Source organism: Benincasa hispida, chromosome 11 (genome assembly GCF_009727055.1).
Source record: "Benincasa hispida cultivar B227 chromosome 11, ASM972705v1, whole genome shotgun sequence".
In the NCBI taxonomy this organism is placed as follows: Eukaryota; Viridiplantae; Streptophyta; class Magnoliopsida; order Cucurbitales; family Cucurbitaceae; genus Benincasa; species Benincasa hispida.
In genome coordinates this window covers 9414285-9429915 of record NC_052359.1, presented here as the reverse complement: position 1 = coordinate 9429915, position 15631 = coordinate 9414285, and the positions used below count along the sequence as shown (strand labels likewise).

General features: G+C 32.2%; 1 protein-coding gene across 1 annotated transcript; it reads right to left on the bottom strand.

The window, feature by feature from the left end:
* Nucleotides 1-627: 627 nt before the first annotated feature.
* On the bottom strand, nt 628-6431 carry LOC120091774 (lysophospholipid acyltransferase 1). Its single transcript, XM_039049895.1, has 8 exons — nt 5828-6431; nt 4185-4240; nt 2704-2924; nt 2204-2612; nt 1848-1933; nt 1344-1407; nt 1130-1248; nt 628-1051 (listed from the first exon to the last, which is right to left on the bottom strand). The coding sequence occupies exons 1-8, from the start codon at nt 6127-6129 to the stop codon at nt 914-916; spliced, it is 1395 nt and encodes a 464-aa protein (XP_038905823.1). The 5' UTR covers nt 6130-6431; the 3' UTR covers nt 628-913.
* Between the last annotated feature and the right edge of the window lie 9200 nt (nt 6432-15631).

Genomic DNA, 15631 nt, shown 5'->3' with positions numbered 1-15631 from the left:
CTATGAATGTGCAGTGAAGAGATAACATAATGGGAAAGATAAAGAAAGGGGAAGAATGAGGAAAGCCAGAGGGGGAGAGAGAGATAAAAGCCATGGATGGGTTGGTTTGGAATTGTGTGGAGAGCGAGAAGAAAGTAAAGAATTTACTTAGAGCGTGAAGCAAATTTTGGGAGATTGATGACACCAGCAAACGATGAGTCGTGTCCATGAGATTTAAATTGAAAGTTTATGCGTAATAAGTTCCTAAGCTTTCAATTGTGTAACTATTAGATTCGTGAATATCAAATAACAAATAACAGTAACTGAAAGTTAATTGAAATTTACACGTCAGGGACGTATTAGAACCAACGGAAAGTTGGAAGATGTAGATGCTTTTAGAATTCAAAAACTTACTAAACACAACTAGAAATTTAGAATTCACACAGATGCTGATGGACTAGATTTGTAATTTGACCTACCATATCCAACTCAAAACATCTTGCTATTATAATTTTTTTTTTTTTTCCCAGAATTTAATTCTTTGTTTTTTTCTATAAAAAAATTAATTAATTAATTAATTGAAAATAAAAAAAAATAGAAAAAAAAAAAAAAAAAAAAAACAGGAGCACCCTTATAGCAACACGAAAATGCCATCAAAATTGGACCATCCTAATGAATTAGCATCAAGGCATGCATTTTCCAAGTTCATTCAACAAACTACTCAAAAAGATGCAAAGTTAAAAGGTTTTAGAATTCAGACCACTCCTATCCTTCTCAAAAGCTTCAACTCAAAAGATCCATCACAACTAACACAAATAACAATGTACCAAATGTTCAGGATGTCAAGTGGAAAAAAGAGCAACAACTGGCTTCGTCACCCATACTCATTTTAAAGTTATTCAGAAACCCACAAAAAGGACCAAGCTTTCTTACCTCACTGATCTTTTCGAGCTTTGGATCTAGCTGGTGCAGGTTTAATAATGGAACCAAGTAAGATTAGCGTGACAGGAATTATGGTTCCGATGTAGTATACGCTTCCATACGAGGAAATTGTCTCATGTAAGCTCAAGACCTGCCCAACACATCATAGCATCAGAAACTAATATGCACAACAAGAGAGAGTGCGAGCCAGTGAGAGCAAGAGAGGTACCATGAACCCGACGCAGGAGTAGTTCAGAACCAAAACTGTGTAAGCAAAGTTCAAAAATCCAAGTAGACTTTTGAGGAAAGCCATGGATGAAGGAATAGCTTGTTGCCATCTGTAAATAACTGCTCGATGGGCAGTACCAAGGTGAAGGAAACAAAAGAAAGAAGTTACATAACTGAAGAATGGACAGTGTAATAACAGGTAGGCCATTACATACCTCTTGAACCAGCAATCATCACAGCAGACTGAACGAAGAAGATGATGTACCCAGGATACAGACCCTATATTTTATTCAGCAAGCAGAAAAGCAAGTCAATGTCAGAAGACAAGAATATGAAATACGAAAATAAATCACACCGACCAATATAGACCCTATACCTTGGAATGAAATGAACGCACTATAGCTAAATAAAGAAGCAAACATGGCAATCTGCAGAGATATATATATATATATATACAGAATAAACCTTTTCTTCTGAAACCTCTAGTAAATTATAAAATGTTCACAATTGTCTAGCTTTTGAAGTTTAGTTAAGAATTCAAAAGCACAATTCATAAATATCAACTACATATAAAGATCATGGATATTGAACATACAAACCTAAAAAAGAGAGGGGGAAATGCAACAGAACCTTATAATAACCACAGATTTTGAATTTGTAAAGGAATCAAAAAGGTATAGCAAAAGATTAAAAGCAGTAATCTGTTTCATAATACTCACATGCCAAACAGCACTGACAGTCTGTGTTGCCAGCAGCTGAAAGAAACCGGGTTTCCTCCCCTTCTGAACCAGCCTTTCATAAACATCTAACAGCATGAAACAGCAATGAGATCATTTTGAATTTAACCATAGCTCCTATTTTCTAAAAGCCATGTTTCCAAAAAAAATGTTGAATGGAGAGTTTTTATATATGGATATCACTTTTTCTTTTCTTTTCTTTCTTTTTCATTTTAGATATGCTTAAGCGACCCCCAAAAAGACAATTAAACATTCACAGGGAGTAAACTAGTGAGCTTGCTTAAAGCTATCGAAAACAGTGCAGACATGTGTAAACCTCAAGCTTGCAAAAAACTCACAATGACGAAGCCAAGTGCTGACTTGAATATTCCATTTAAGAGGAATCTCAACTGCACTCTTCACAAACTCAAGACCAAGAATGTCAACATTCTTTGCACGGTCCCAGCGTGGTTTAGGTGGAGAAGATTTTGTCCAACCACTGAAACCTAAGCCAGAAATAATGATGGAGGCCTCCGAAATTGACCAGATGAAATAATACTTCCAGCGTGCGGTGAAGCCTGCCATATATTGGTACCCAAGACGCTTCCAGAATGGCCAATCATGGTAGATGGGATCAATAAAACGGGATAATGGAAACTGAGGTACCAGGTACAAATACAAGACCATACAAAAAGCAGCTTGGAGAAGAGCTCTAATTGTTGCCAGATATGGTGATGGAGGTGGGTTTTGTTCATCATGCTTCCAAATCTGAAAAAGAACCAAGATGACAGAATTCAACATAAGAACATCTGCCCAAAAGGTTGGGGGAAAACTAACCAAAGAAGAAGAATGCACAGACCCCATTTCCATCAGTCCACTCAAGATAATCCTTCGTTTCATAAACAGGACCAGCAAAGTGGCTGCCACAGCAGAGGCAGTAACCAATGTACTCGATTAACGAGGGCAACTTAATCAATCGATTCTTCTTTTGAGCCTCACTTAAACCTTCTTCTTTTAACAACCCATCATTATAATTTATGGCACATGAAATGACTTTCAGTGTCAACACCATCAAAGCTCCTGAACAATATAGTGCAAAGAATGTCAGTAACCAAAAACATAAATATAAACAGGAGGTCAAAAACACAAACGAGCATAAATAAATCAGTAAACCTAAATATTTATTATTTAATATATCGTGAAACCAATAATTTGTGGCAGTCTAAGAATGATGCATATAGGAACTAAGTTGTTTATCACACAGTTGAGATCAACTACGATCTTGCCATGATGGATGGATGGAATTTTTCTTAAGTAACCTTCCAGCATAGAAATTAATGAATGGATTTCATTATATAGTTTGTTGCAAAGTTTTATGCCCAACTCTATCCCTGACCAAAGATTGTGGAATTCAAGGAGCTTCAAGAATTATTCCAGCAAGTCTATTTTCAAAATCCTCTAGGCTCTAAGCAATCCACCACTTATATGTCTATGTAATGGGTGGTGTAGGGGCATTAGAAAGCATACAACTTCAAGGAATATCAACTTTTTCCCATACACTTTTCCCTTTGGCCTTAGTAGAACTCAGTACTTTGGTCAAAAGACAAATCCAACCTTCTGCTTTTCTCCTACCTAATGCAAGTTTTGTAATAATGCTCAGAGCTTCAGTTGCATCTCTTTTAAGGTTCATAGCATCTACTCTAAGCTGTTGGATAGCTTTAATGTGTTAATTCGTGTAACTTCCAAAAAAAAAAAAAACAAGCAATGAGGCTGGCCTTCAGCTCCTCCGGGGCTAAAATTTTAGACCAGCCAAAAACTGTGATCAAATGTAGTGACTTCTCTACTTTGGGAGATCTGTAGCAATGTCTTAAAAATTGTAAATTTGAAGATAGATAGGTTTAGGAATGAGAGAGAAAGTTTAAGAATCAGTCTGACTCATGCATACCAACTGGTGTACTTTCTATCTTAGCTCTTTTATTATGTACTAGTTCTATGATTGTAGCAGTTGAAGTGCCATTTTATAATCTCCTTGGCACTTGGAGAGATAAGTAGCGCTTTCCCTTTTTTTGTGAATTCCATAATTATGAAAAATGACTTTTGTTTTGTACCAAACAACCTATGACCCAGATGATGATGTATCATATATGAGACTTCATTGACATCAAATAAATTAGCCAATTGGGATTGGATTCGAAAATTGTAATCATTAGAACAAAGATGCTATTTATCTGCCCCTTTTTGAGAATAATTTCAAGACAACATATTTTTCTTGAAAAAAGAAGGATGCATTTGGATACTAATGAACAAAAAAGAAGGCACAAGTCTAATGAGTGATCTTACCAGTTGCATCGATACCTCCTTCCTTCCAAGCGTCCCCACTCATGTAATATACATGGCTACACATGTGTACAAAAAGTCAAGAATTCTGAAATCAAAAGCACAATCTCAAGAATCTGAAAGTTCTTTATTCTAAGATTATGCATACATCATTGCATTTATTGATGAAAATGGATTTGAAACACAAGCATCACATGCTATATTTTTAGTTCAATGACAGTCTTTCTTCTGAAAATGACAACAATGCCTCAAGGGAGATAAAAAGTCAAAATATTAGATATGGCATCAGGTCCATTCCTTTGAAGTACGCACACATCAGACCATTATATATAAGACCATTTTCTTTAATAAACACACTTGAAGATTCAATTATAAGTTTATCAAAAAAGAAAAGAAAAAAAAGGAATCGGCAATCTCCTAGTAGAGTACCATACTGGAAGTGCATGAAAACCTTTAACCCAAACTCTGCTTCTCCCCTGGCAACCACAACCTCTTTCACTGTTTTCTCTAACCTCTTTATAAACGTCTTCCCCTCTAACTAGCTTTTGAGTTTAACTCCTAGTTTTCTCTAACCTCTTTATGACATGAAAATCAGGGGTACGTTAAATGGCTTAGCAACATAGCTAAGAATCTGATTGACAGTTGACACCACCCCAGAAGCAATATATTTTTCAGAGGATACAGAAAGGACGATTAGGTGCTTTCGGTTGGAAAAACTTCAAGCATGAAAAACTACATTGCTGAAATTTATTTACTTGCTAACTAAGGAAGAAAATGTTGTATCATAGTTCCAAGAGGTTTGACAACAAATGATTTTTTAAGCATGGTTCCTCCCCAAAAGACTTTTCCAAAGAAACAACCGTGGATCACCAAGAGGTGTCACCCTTTTCTTGTGCAAATGTTGTTATCTATGGAAGTCCATTTCACCCCCCTCAAACGAAATTGATAGCGGATGTCTATAGTGAACATGAAAACATATAATTGTTTCAAAAGGTGTTTTCACTATGACTTGTACCAAACCGAGGATGCTGTAAAAGAGGTCATAAATTCTATTTCTGCTTATAATCCTTTTCATTTAGCTTTATCGGTGCTATAACCGTACCAAGACAAAAGACCAAAAGAATCTTCCTACCTAAAGTTTAAGCTCAGGAAAACTAAAAGACTAAATGAACTAAGCATAGATGCAGCCATCTCCAGCACAAACTTTTTTCTTAAATTTCTAACAATTAATTCTACAAGGACTAAAGTTTTCTTGCTTACTTCCAACAGCTCTGACGAGAAAAACAGAGTCTAAGCTCAAATCTATTTTACATCTTCCTGCATGTCAATAAAATCATAGTTAACCAAAGCCCACAAAATACCATCCATTACCAAAGACAACCATAACTCCACATTATAAAAAGGAGCTGCATGCACGGAATTACAAAACCAGAACATTACCCCCAAGTTCAATTTCCACCAGATTCATCATAACAAGAACTCGAAGAGTGAAAAACAGTGAAAACCAGTTAGTTGCATTCAACAAAATACAAAACCACTAATGAACGGAATATATAATTGCAATCAGATCGTTCAATTTGAAGAACCCCATCAATGGAAGTCGTTGAAAAACCTATCACAAAACCAACTACATCGATTCCACTTACCATCCAATGAGATAACCAAAACCCAAGAAGAATGTAATCAATCCGCAATGGCGACGGAAGAGAACCATGGAAGCATAACCCAGGAACATGGGGACCAAAAAATGGAGGTTTGAAGAAAACCCAAAAGAGAGGTAAGAGAGAAGAACGCCGGAGAGGGCGGAATAGAGATGCTTGGGGAGGCGACCAGGAACAATCCGCCATAGAAAGCTGACCGGAATTGTGGCGACGAAACAGAGAAGGAAGCGGAGAACAGGGACGGAGACGCCAATTGAGGCGGCCAAGGATTCCATCTCCAGGCCCATCGAAAGGCGTTGGTTTTGGGAGAGGGAAGCTTGACCCAGTTGTTGTAATGTGTTAAAAGACGCTCTGGGTTTGGTTTTTCTCGAAGTTAACGAAGCCTTCTTCAATGGTTTTTCAGAGCAGGATCTCGACTGGGCCGGCTTTGTTGTATGTAGCTTCGAATCACAGGCTTGGATTATGGTCCCAACACTTCGCTTTATCTCATTGCTTCAATCAATTTGGATTTTCCATCTTGAAGTCTCTGCCTGATGAATTTATTAAATTACCCCCCCGACGGAGGAAACTGATGAATATTTCAGAGGTTTGGTTCATCCATGTGGCAAGTGTTTGGATTTTTAGGGTTTACATTAAAAACTTACTCCAACTGTCAGATTTATGTCCATTTCGAAAAAAGTTATCATGGATATAAACTCTATTTACTCTTTTTAAATGTTGATGGATAATTCGAGATAAATTATATGTTAGGGGTGATTCTAGATTAGTAAAAGCTTAAGACAAATAACGAGAGAGTTACCTAATCCTAGAAACGAACCTAAGATCGACAGGAAGCAGGCTTCGAAGAGTTTCTAACAAATAGAGAAAAAAGGTAATTGGACCAAGACTCAATTGGTCGGGATGTCCAAGGCCGAGCCAATGTCCCTTAAGAGTGACCAATCCGTGTCAGCCTTCTATTCTGAAACATCTCTAGTGGCCAAAATCCAACTCTTTAAAGTGTCCAGTTTCCAATAGAAAACAGAAGTAAAATACTAAACCCTAAAGAGATAAGGAAGATCGTTGAACTCCAATATAAATAAAGTATGACAACTCTATAGAAGATAAATTTATTTCCTCTACTTGCTTTGATCTTTATGCTGAGATTTGATTTAAGCATCAGAGTGTTTGTGGCAAGCACCAAACCAATGTGTTATTTTGCAAGTAACTCTTTCCTCAAATTATGAATTTACCATTGACAACAAATAAAAGTCAATGGAGTTTATTTAATTGGGTTTTGTCATCACCAATATAAAAATTTTAAAAAGATAATTCAGTTATAAATGTGTGCTTTTTCAACTAAGTTAATATATTTATTTTTAATGTTATATTTATATTAGTTACATTTTGTTGCTTACTTTTTATGTTTCGTAGATTTTTTTACAATATGATGGAAATGTTGATTCATGTGGTTGTTAAACTAGTATAAATGTGAAAATATTGATAAAAATGTTGACATGTCAACATAATTTTAATACCATCTTTTTTCCTTAAATTTTTTATTTTTTATTTTTATTTTATTTTTTCACTTTTTATTATTATAATTATTTATATGCATGGCTAGTGTGGACTGCAAAAATATGAGTGCACTCAAGTATTGCACTTTTGAAGCTTTGGTTCACTCATATGCTAAGTGATTGATTTGTAGAGTTGTTTAAATTACAAGCAACTTTGAAGTTTATATCTATTTGATTTGAACTTTTAAAAATATTTAATTAATGGCTTCCTAAACGATAAACCTATCCAATAAATCTATGAAGGTCCAATTTTGTGTCTTGTTTGATAGGCACGCAACAAATTCAAAATTTTTAAAATTTATCTTTAGATATAAATATAAATTTTATGTCCAATAGAACCTTAGTTTTGTATCGAGTAAATTCATGAATGTCAAAAAAGTAAGACTAAATGTTTAATTTTGAAAATTTAGAAATCAAATGATACATACCCCAAAATCAGTGATTAAACTTATAATTCAACTGCAAATAAATTGTTAAAATAGAGAATAATTTTCTTTTAAAAATGTAATTATAAATTAATAATAGAGACTAATTTTAAGATTTATTGAAAGTATGGAGATCTATAAACTAAAATACAAGTATACCAAATCTCAAAATATAAATACCAAACTAATATTTTAAGCAACAATTTATTAAGAAATTAATAGTTTCATGTTTCATGAGGAAGTTGCCTAACACACATAAATAGATTTTTTTTTTTTTAATAGCTATTGTAAATAAGGTGCAGGACGGGGAAATCGAACCTCAAACCACGAGATTGAAAGTATGAACATTATGTCAGTTGAATTACGCTCGGACTATGTGAATAGATTTATGTACAACTACTTTGATATCACTTATTATGCTGCCAAGTAAGTGCATATATTTAAATCTTCCACAATAAAGAGACCCATAACTACCAATTTCTCAATAAATATAACTACCAATTTCTCAATAAATGTAAAACCCTTATCTAGAGTGTACTGTTTTTCTATAATGGAAAATTAAGATCCATATGATAATTATTTGATTTTTTTTTCACAATTCGTAGAATGGAAAAATTGAATCTTTGACTTTGAAGCTGATAATACAAATGTTATTAAATTATATTTATTTTGAAATATTTAATATTTATTTTTTTGTCTTTTTGTTTTATTTTTTAATTTGATAACATAAATTTTAAAATTTTATCACATTAAATTTTATATTTGGATGAGAACTGCTATTACTACCTTGTAGAAGGGTTAGGATCGAAAATTGGTTAAAAAGTTAAATATTGTCATATGACGTCTAATGTTATAGTATTAGTAGATATTTAATAAAAAATATTAATTTTCTAGAGAATAAATAATCTTAAGATTGATCTCTCTTTAAATTGATGAAGTGCTTGGGACTTTTATCCCTTTTTTTTTTTTTTTTATGCATGGGTTTCTCATAACTTAAAGGTCTTAATCAGTGAGGATTTGGGCCTATTTGATAATTATTTAGTTTTTTGTTTATTCACTTTTTGAAAATAGCATATTTCTTGATTAATAGTTGAATTTCTAACCAAATTTCATAAAAAAATAATCTTAAAAATTGATTTTTTTATTTTTCAAAATTTAGCTTAATTTAAATATATGGGTAAAAAATAGATAATAAAGCAAGAAATTAAAAGTGAAAAGAGTGTTTATAGACTTAATGTTTAACAACTAAAAACCAAAATCATCAAATGGTTGCCAAACAGGTTCTTGATTTTTGTTTTTTGATTTTTTAAAATTAAATATATTTTCTCTCAATTTCTTATCATAGTTTTCATCTTTCTTAAGTAAAGGAGTTAAATTAATTTTAACCAAAATTCAAAAATAAAAACAAATTTTTAAAAATTACTTTGTTTTCAAAAACTTGGCTTGGAGCTTGAAAGCATTGGGATAGTAAGTAGACAACAAAACAATAAAATTTGGAGATGGAATGAATGTTGATAGTTTTAATTTTTAAAAATTAAAAACCAAAAAGACAAATTATTATCCAACGGATCTTAATTTTCATTCCATTTTATTGATTTAGTGGGTCTTTAATTATTATTATTATTATTATTATTATTATTATTATTATTATTATTATTATTATTATTATTATTATTATTATTATTATTATTATTATTATTATTATTATTATTATGTTGAAGTTAGTAAGTAAATATAATAGAAGTATTACAGAAAAGTAAAGTTTATAACACTTATTCAAATTCTAAGTTTTGAAGAAATTAAAATTATAGGGGTAAAATACTAGAAACAACTGAGAAAAATCTATGAATACCAACTTGGTCATTTATATTTTTAAGGTATTAGTATATGTTGAAGCCAATTTGAGAATTTATTATGAATATCAATATTTGTAAAAGTCTTTTTAATAAATATTCGATTAAATTACACCTTTAATCTTTAAACTTTGAAATTTGAGTCTATTTAATCTTAGATATTTTAATAAATTACAATTTAATTTTTGAACTTTCAAAAATTTAAAAATGTAAGAATTACTAAATACAAAATTAAAAACTCAAAGCTTCATTAGATATAACATTTATAGTTATACCTAATAAATCAATAAACTTCATTTTAAATTTTTCGTAGACCTATCCGATACAAATGTAAATAATAAAAGATCTATTAGATAATTTTAAAAGCTCAAGAACCAAATAAATACGATTCTCAATGTTCAAAAGTTAAATTTATAATTTAACTTAAATAATTTAATGGATAAGTAAGAATATAGATACCAATAACTTAAGTCTAATTATACTTAAAGCTATAATTTGGGTTAAATAATGAACATTCCATAGTAGCTTATTGAAAGTTATAAACTATAGTTTTCAGGATAGATACAAGTAAATTAACATCAAAGTCATAAAGAACAATTATAATTAGTAACATAAAGTCAAACATAAAATTGAGTATTAAATTTATTCATCAATTACAATAACAATGAAGACTATGAAGAAAAGAACAAGTAATTCATTGATAAGAAGATATTTTTATGCAAAAAAAAATTATTTAATAATGAAAAAGGTGGTTTAGGGGATCACAATCAATTGCCATTTTAATAATATTAGTCTATTAATGTTTCTAGCCCCTCCTTTTTATTATTATTATATAGTTCCTTATACAATTCCTATACGCCAATAGAAGATATATTATAATAGGCTCTAATAATATCACATAGAAGGATATACAAGAATCCATCAAAATTTTAATTTTTTTAGTATAATTTTAGATGGGCAATCAAACCTCTCATTTTTAGGGAGAAATATCATATCAATTACCATTGAATTAAGCTCAGTTTACCGTCAGCATCTTAATTTATCTCCATATGTTAGGAAAAAACAAGACGATTAGAGGGTTGAAGTCTTACAAAGTTTTTATTTTTAATATGTGATTGTAGATATAAGAATTGAACCTCTAACCTCGAGGTTGATATTACATTATTCATGTTAATTGAGTTGTGCTCATTTCGACGAAAAATTTACAAATTATAGGCAGGGGTGTTCAAAAAAATCGAAGACTTGAAAAAACCGAGCAACCCAACCCAACCCACCTAGTTTGGGTTGGTTCTAAAATAGAAATGGTTTGGTTTGTTTTTTTTAGTGAACCCGAGTAGGCCGGTTTTGTTCAGGGGTTTAGAGGGCAAAATTTCGATTTGAACAGAACCGACCCACATAGCCCCATAAAAATTGTTTTTTGTTTTGTTTTTTTTTTTTACTTTTTTCATGCCGGATTTTTAGAGTTCCTTCACGCCCCACAACATTCTTTAGTGCCTAGCTGTAGATGCTTGACACATTTCACATAGGGATTCGTGGATGGACGTTTTCAATCTTCCATCTTCGTCTCATGAGTCTGGCGTATCATTTCCTTCTCATTCTTCTGAGTTTCATCTTCGACTCTTCCGTTCTGAATCGTGACTTCCGTCTAGCGTCTCATCGTTTGACCTTCCATCTCTGAGTTGCTTCGTGGTTTCAATCTCGGAGTTGCTTCCATCTCAGAGTAGTCGGACAATCTCGAACGATGAGACGCTTAAAGTTTGACGAAGCCTTACAAAGTTTTTATTTTTAATATGTGGTTGTAGATATAAGAATTGTACCTCTAACCTTGAGGTTAATATTACATTGTTCATGCTAATTGAGTTATGGTCATTTCGATGAAAAAATTACAAATTATAGGTAGGCGTGTTAAAAAAAAATGAAGACTCGAAAAAACTGAGCAACCCAACTCAATCCACTTAGTTTGGGTTGGTTCTAAAAAAAATGATTGGTTTTTTTTTAGTGAAACTGAGCAGGTCAGTTTTGTTCAGAGATTCAGAGGGAAAATTTTCGATTTAAACCAAACCGACCCGCATAACCCCATAAAATTATTATTTTATTTTATTTTTTTTACTTTTTTCACACTGGATTTTTAGGATTCCTTCACGCCCCACAACATTCTTCAGTGCCTAGTCGCAAATGCTCGACACGTTTCACATAGGGATTCGTGGATGGACGTTTTCAATCTTCCGTATTCGTCTCATGAGTCTGGCGTATCATTTCCTTCTCATTCTTCCGAGTCTCATCTTCAACTCCTCCGTTTCAAATCGTGACTTCCATCTAGCATCTCATCGTTTGACCTTCCATCTCTGAGTTGCTTCATGCTTTCAATCTCAGAGTTGCTTCCGTCTCGGAGTAGTCGGACGTTATCTCAATCTTGAACGATGAGACGCTTAAAGTTTTTCAAAGTTTTTATTTTTAATATATAGTTGTAGATATAAAAATTGAACTTCTAACCTCGAGGTTGACATTACATTGTTCATGTTAATTAAGTTATACTCATTTCGACAAAAAGTTTACAAATTATAGGGTTTTGTTCAGGGGTTCAAAGGAAAAAAAGATCAATTTAAACCGAACCGACCCGCATAGCCCCATCAAAATTGTTTTTTTTTTTTTACTCTTTTCACGCTGGATTTTTAGAGTCCCTTCACGCCCCACAGCGTTCTTCAGTGCCTAGCCGCAGATGCTTGACACGTTTTCATATAGGGATTCGTGGATGGACGTTTTCAATCTTCCATCTTCGTCTCATGACTCTGCCATATCATTTCCTCCTCATTCTTCTGAATTTCGTCTTCACTCTTTCGTTCTGAATCGTGACTTCCGTCTAGCGTCTCATTGTTCGACCTTTCGTCTCTGAGTTGCTTCACGCTTTCAATCTCGGAGTAGTCGAACGTTCTCAATCTCGAAGTCTCGAAGTTGCTTCCATCTCAGAGTTGCTTAGATGTTTTCAATATTCATCGTTCGATCTTCACGCCGTCACTGGTTTGCCACCCAACTCCCTTTTTCTTTTTCTTTTTTTTTTATATAATTATTTATCATTAATTTACAATTCATCCATGCTCACAAACTTTTTTGTTTTTTTATTTGTAATATTATAGATAGAAAACAATGAGTTATCGACAATGAATCACCACCTATAAATGTTCCAGATGAATGTTCTAAACCATCAACAATGCCAGTCATTGACAAGAGAAAACGAACAGTCATCATCTTCAGTGTAGGATCATTTTACAAATATGGAAAAGTCTAACATCGAAGGTATTATATGCAAATATAATTAATGTGATAAAGATTATGCTTGTGACACTTCTTCATGTGGAACTAGTACCTTATGGAAGCATTTGAGAAAACAATGTAAAAATTATCCATTTAGAGAGTAACCTATACGGAAAACCATACTAAAGTTTCAATCGAATGAAACTGATGTTAAAGGTGTCATCAAAATGAATTTTTTGTTTACTATTTTTAATCAACAAAGAGTTAGAAATGCATGTGCTAAGATGCTAGTATTGTTTGAGTTACCATTTAGATTTATAGAGACAGTGGGATTTAAAGAATTTTGTAATTTTGCATGTCCTAAGTTTGATATTCCTTCAAGAATCAAATTGTTAGGGATATTTATCAAGTGTATGTGGATGAAAAAAAATTGTTGAAATCAACTTTAATCAAAAGTGGTCAAAGAGTAAGCATTACACCAGATACTTGGACTTCCTTATAGAACATCGATTACATGGTTCACATTTTGTTGATTCTGAATGGAATTTACAAAATATAATATTGAATTTTGTCAAGTGCCTAATCATAAGGGAGAGACAATTGGTAAAGTAATTGAATGTTGTTTATTGGATTGAGGTATTGGTAAAGTTTTTTCAATTGTTGTTGATAATGCAACTTCAAATGATTCAGCCATCTCATATATGAAGAGAAAACTAAAGATTTTGAAGTCTCTTATTTTAGATGGTGAATTATTGCATATGAGAAGTTGTGCTCATATTATGAACTTGATTGTCAATGATGGATTTAAAGAATTGCATGATTCGATAGCTAGTGTGCGAAATATTGTAGAATATGTTACATCTTCTCCCAAGCGATTGAAAACTTTTTTAGAATGTGTTGGACATAAAAAGATTGAAGCTAAAACCCTTGTTTGTCTAGATGTGTCTACAAGATGGATTTGATGTTTGATCATGCCTTAAAATTTGAAAAGGCTTTTCAATGCTTAGAAGAAGAGGATGAAGATTTTGTACATCACTTTACTGAACACGAGAATGGAAATAAAAGAAAGGGGCCACTGAACTTAGCCAATTGGAACCATGTTAGAACATTTGTCAAATTCTTGAAGATGTTCTATGATCTTACATTGAAGGTTAGTGGTTCAACTTATGTCACTTATGATATATTCTTTCATGAACTTGTGAGATTCAACGACGTTTGATAGGTTGGAGCCAAAATGTAAATAGTGTGATATATACTATGACTTCCAATATGCGAATGAAATTTTTAAGTATTTTGGGTCTCTTGACAAGATGAATAAAGTATTATTTCTAACTATTGTGCTTGATCCATGATATAAGTTGGATTATGTGTCCTTTTGTTTCATAAATATCTATAGGGATGGAGTTGCTAGAACAATGATTGATGAGGTGAAAGTTAGTTTGATGCAATAGTATGAGTTTTATGAGACAAGTGATTCAAGTGGTCGTGCTTTTGAACAACCATGTCATATAGTTAAAATGAGCGATGATTGTGATGACATGGAAATGGATTTATAATTAGAATACAAATGAAGAAGAAAAGAGAAAATTTTGAATGAAATAAGAAATGATGTAGAGAGATATTTGATAGAACCTAATGAGGATCTGATTGACAATTTTGACATTTTGAATTAGTGAAAATTAAATACTCCCAAATACAAAGTTTTATAAGAAGTTGCTCGAGATGTCTTAGTCGTACCAGTGTCAACAGTTGCTTATGAATTAGCATTTAATATCGGACGTAGAATACTTACTCTTTTAGAAGTTCTTTAAATCCTAAGATGGTGGAAGCTTTAATATGTACACAAAATTGGCTGTGTGAAGTCGATGTTATTAGATCTAGCTCCACAAATTGAAGAATTAGAAACTTGTAATCAAGTTTTATCAGGTATATTATACTGTTACCTTTTATATATTTACACTACATCAATATATTGGAATTGTGGAAACATTCTTGTATAATTTATTTTCTAAAATTTTTTTAGAGTTCAAGGAGCAATGCAAGATTACAGACGAAGGGTTTGAAAAATTATGAGAAAGTTTCTTATAGAAACACTCATTGGAAGTGGAATTTGTGGTAAGTTATCATCAATAAAATAAAAATAAAAAGAAGTTACAAAAATTTGATAGTAGTCTAAATATTTTCATACATATACAGGATCATGAATGGATCATTTAAGTCTGTTGGTTGCCATTCAAAAATTCAATGGACGACTCTTTTTAGTGGATTTTGTGGACACTACAGTCGTGTTTGTGGATTTTGAAGACTTTTGTAGACATTTGAAAACGTTATAGTCTTTATTGTGAATTGTGTAGACTTGATAGACTTTTTTGTAAATATTATATAGTTACTTCATATCTTTAAACATTATTAAGTCATTTAATATTTTCCATATGAGATCATGAGTAAAGAACTAAGAAGTAAGATCCTCTCAAACTTTTTTTTAAAGAGAACTGATAGAACCGACCAACCTAACCCATTTTTAACGGGTTGGGTTGGTTTGAGTTCATAATTTAATAAGTGTTAGTTTGAGTTAGAGAAATACTCAAACCGAAGCATAGGGTTGGGTCTAAAATATCCCTAAACCCAATCTAACTCAACCCACGAACACCCCTAGTTATATTATAAAATACAAATAAAATTTTTAAGGTTAAAAATTACTTTTAG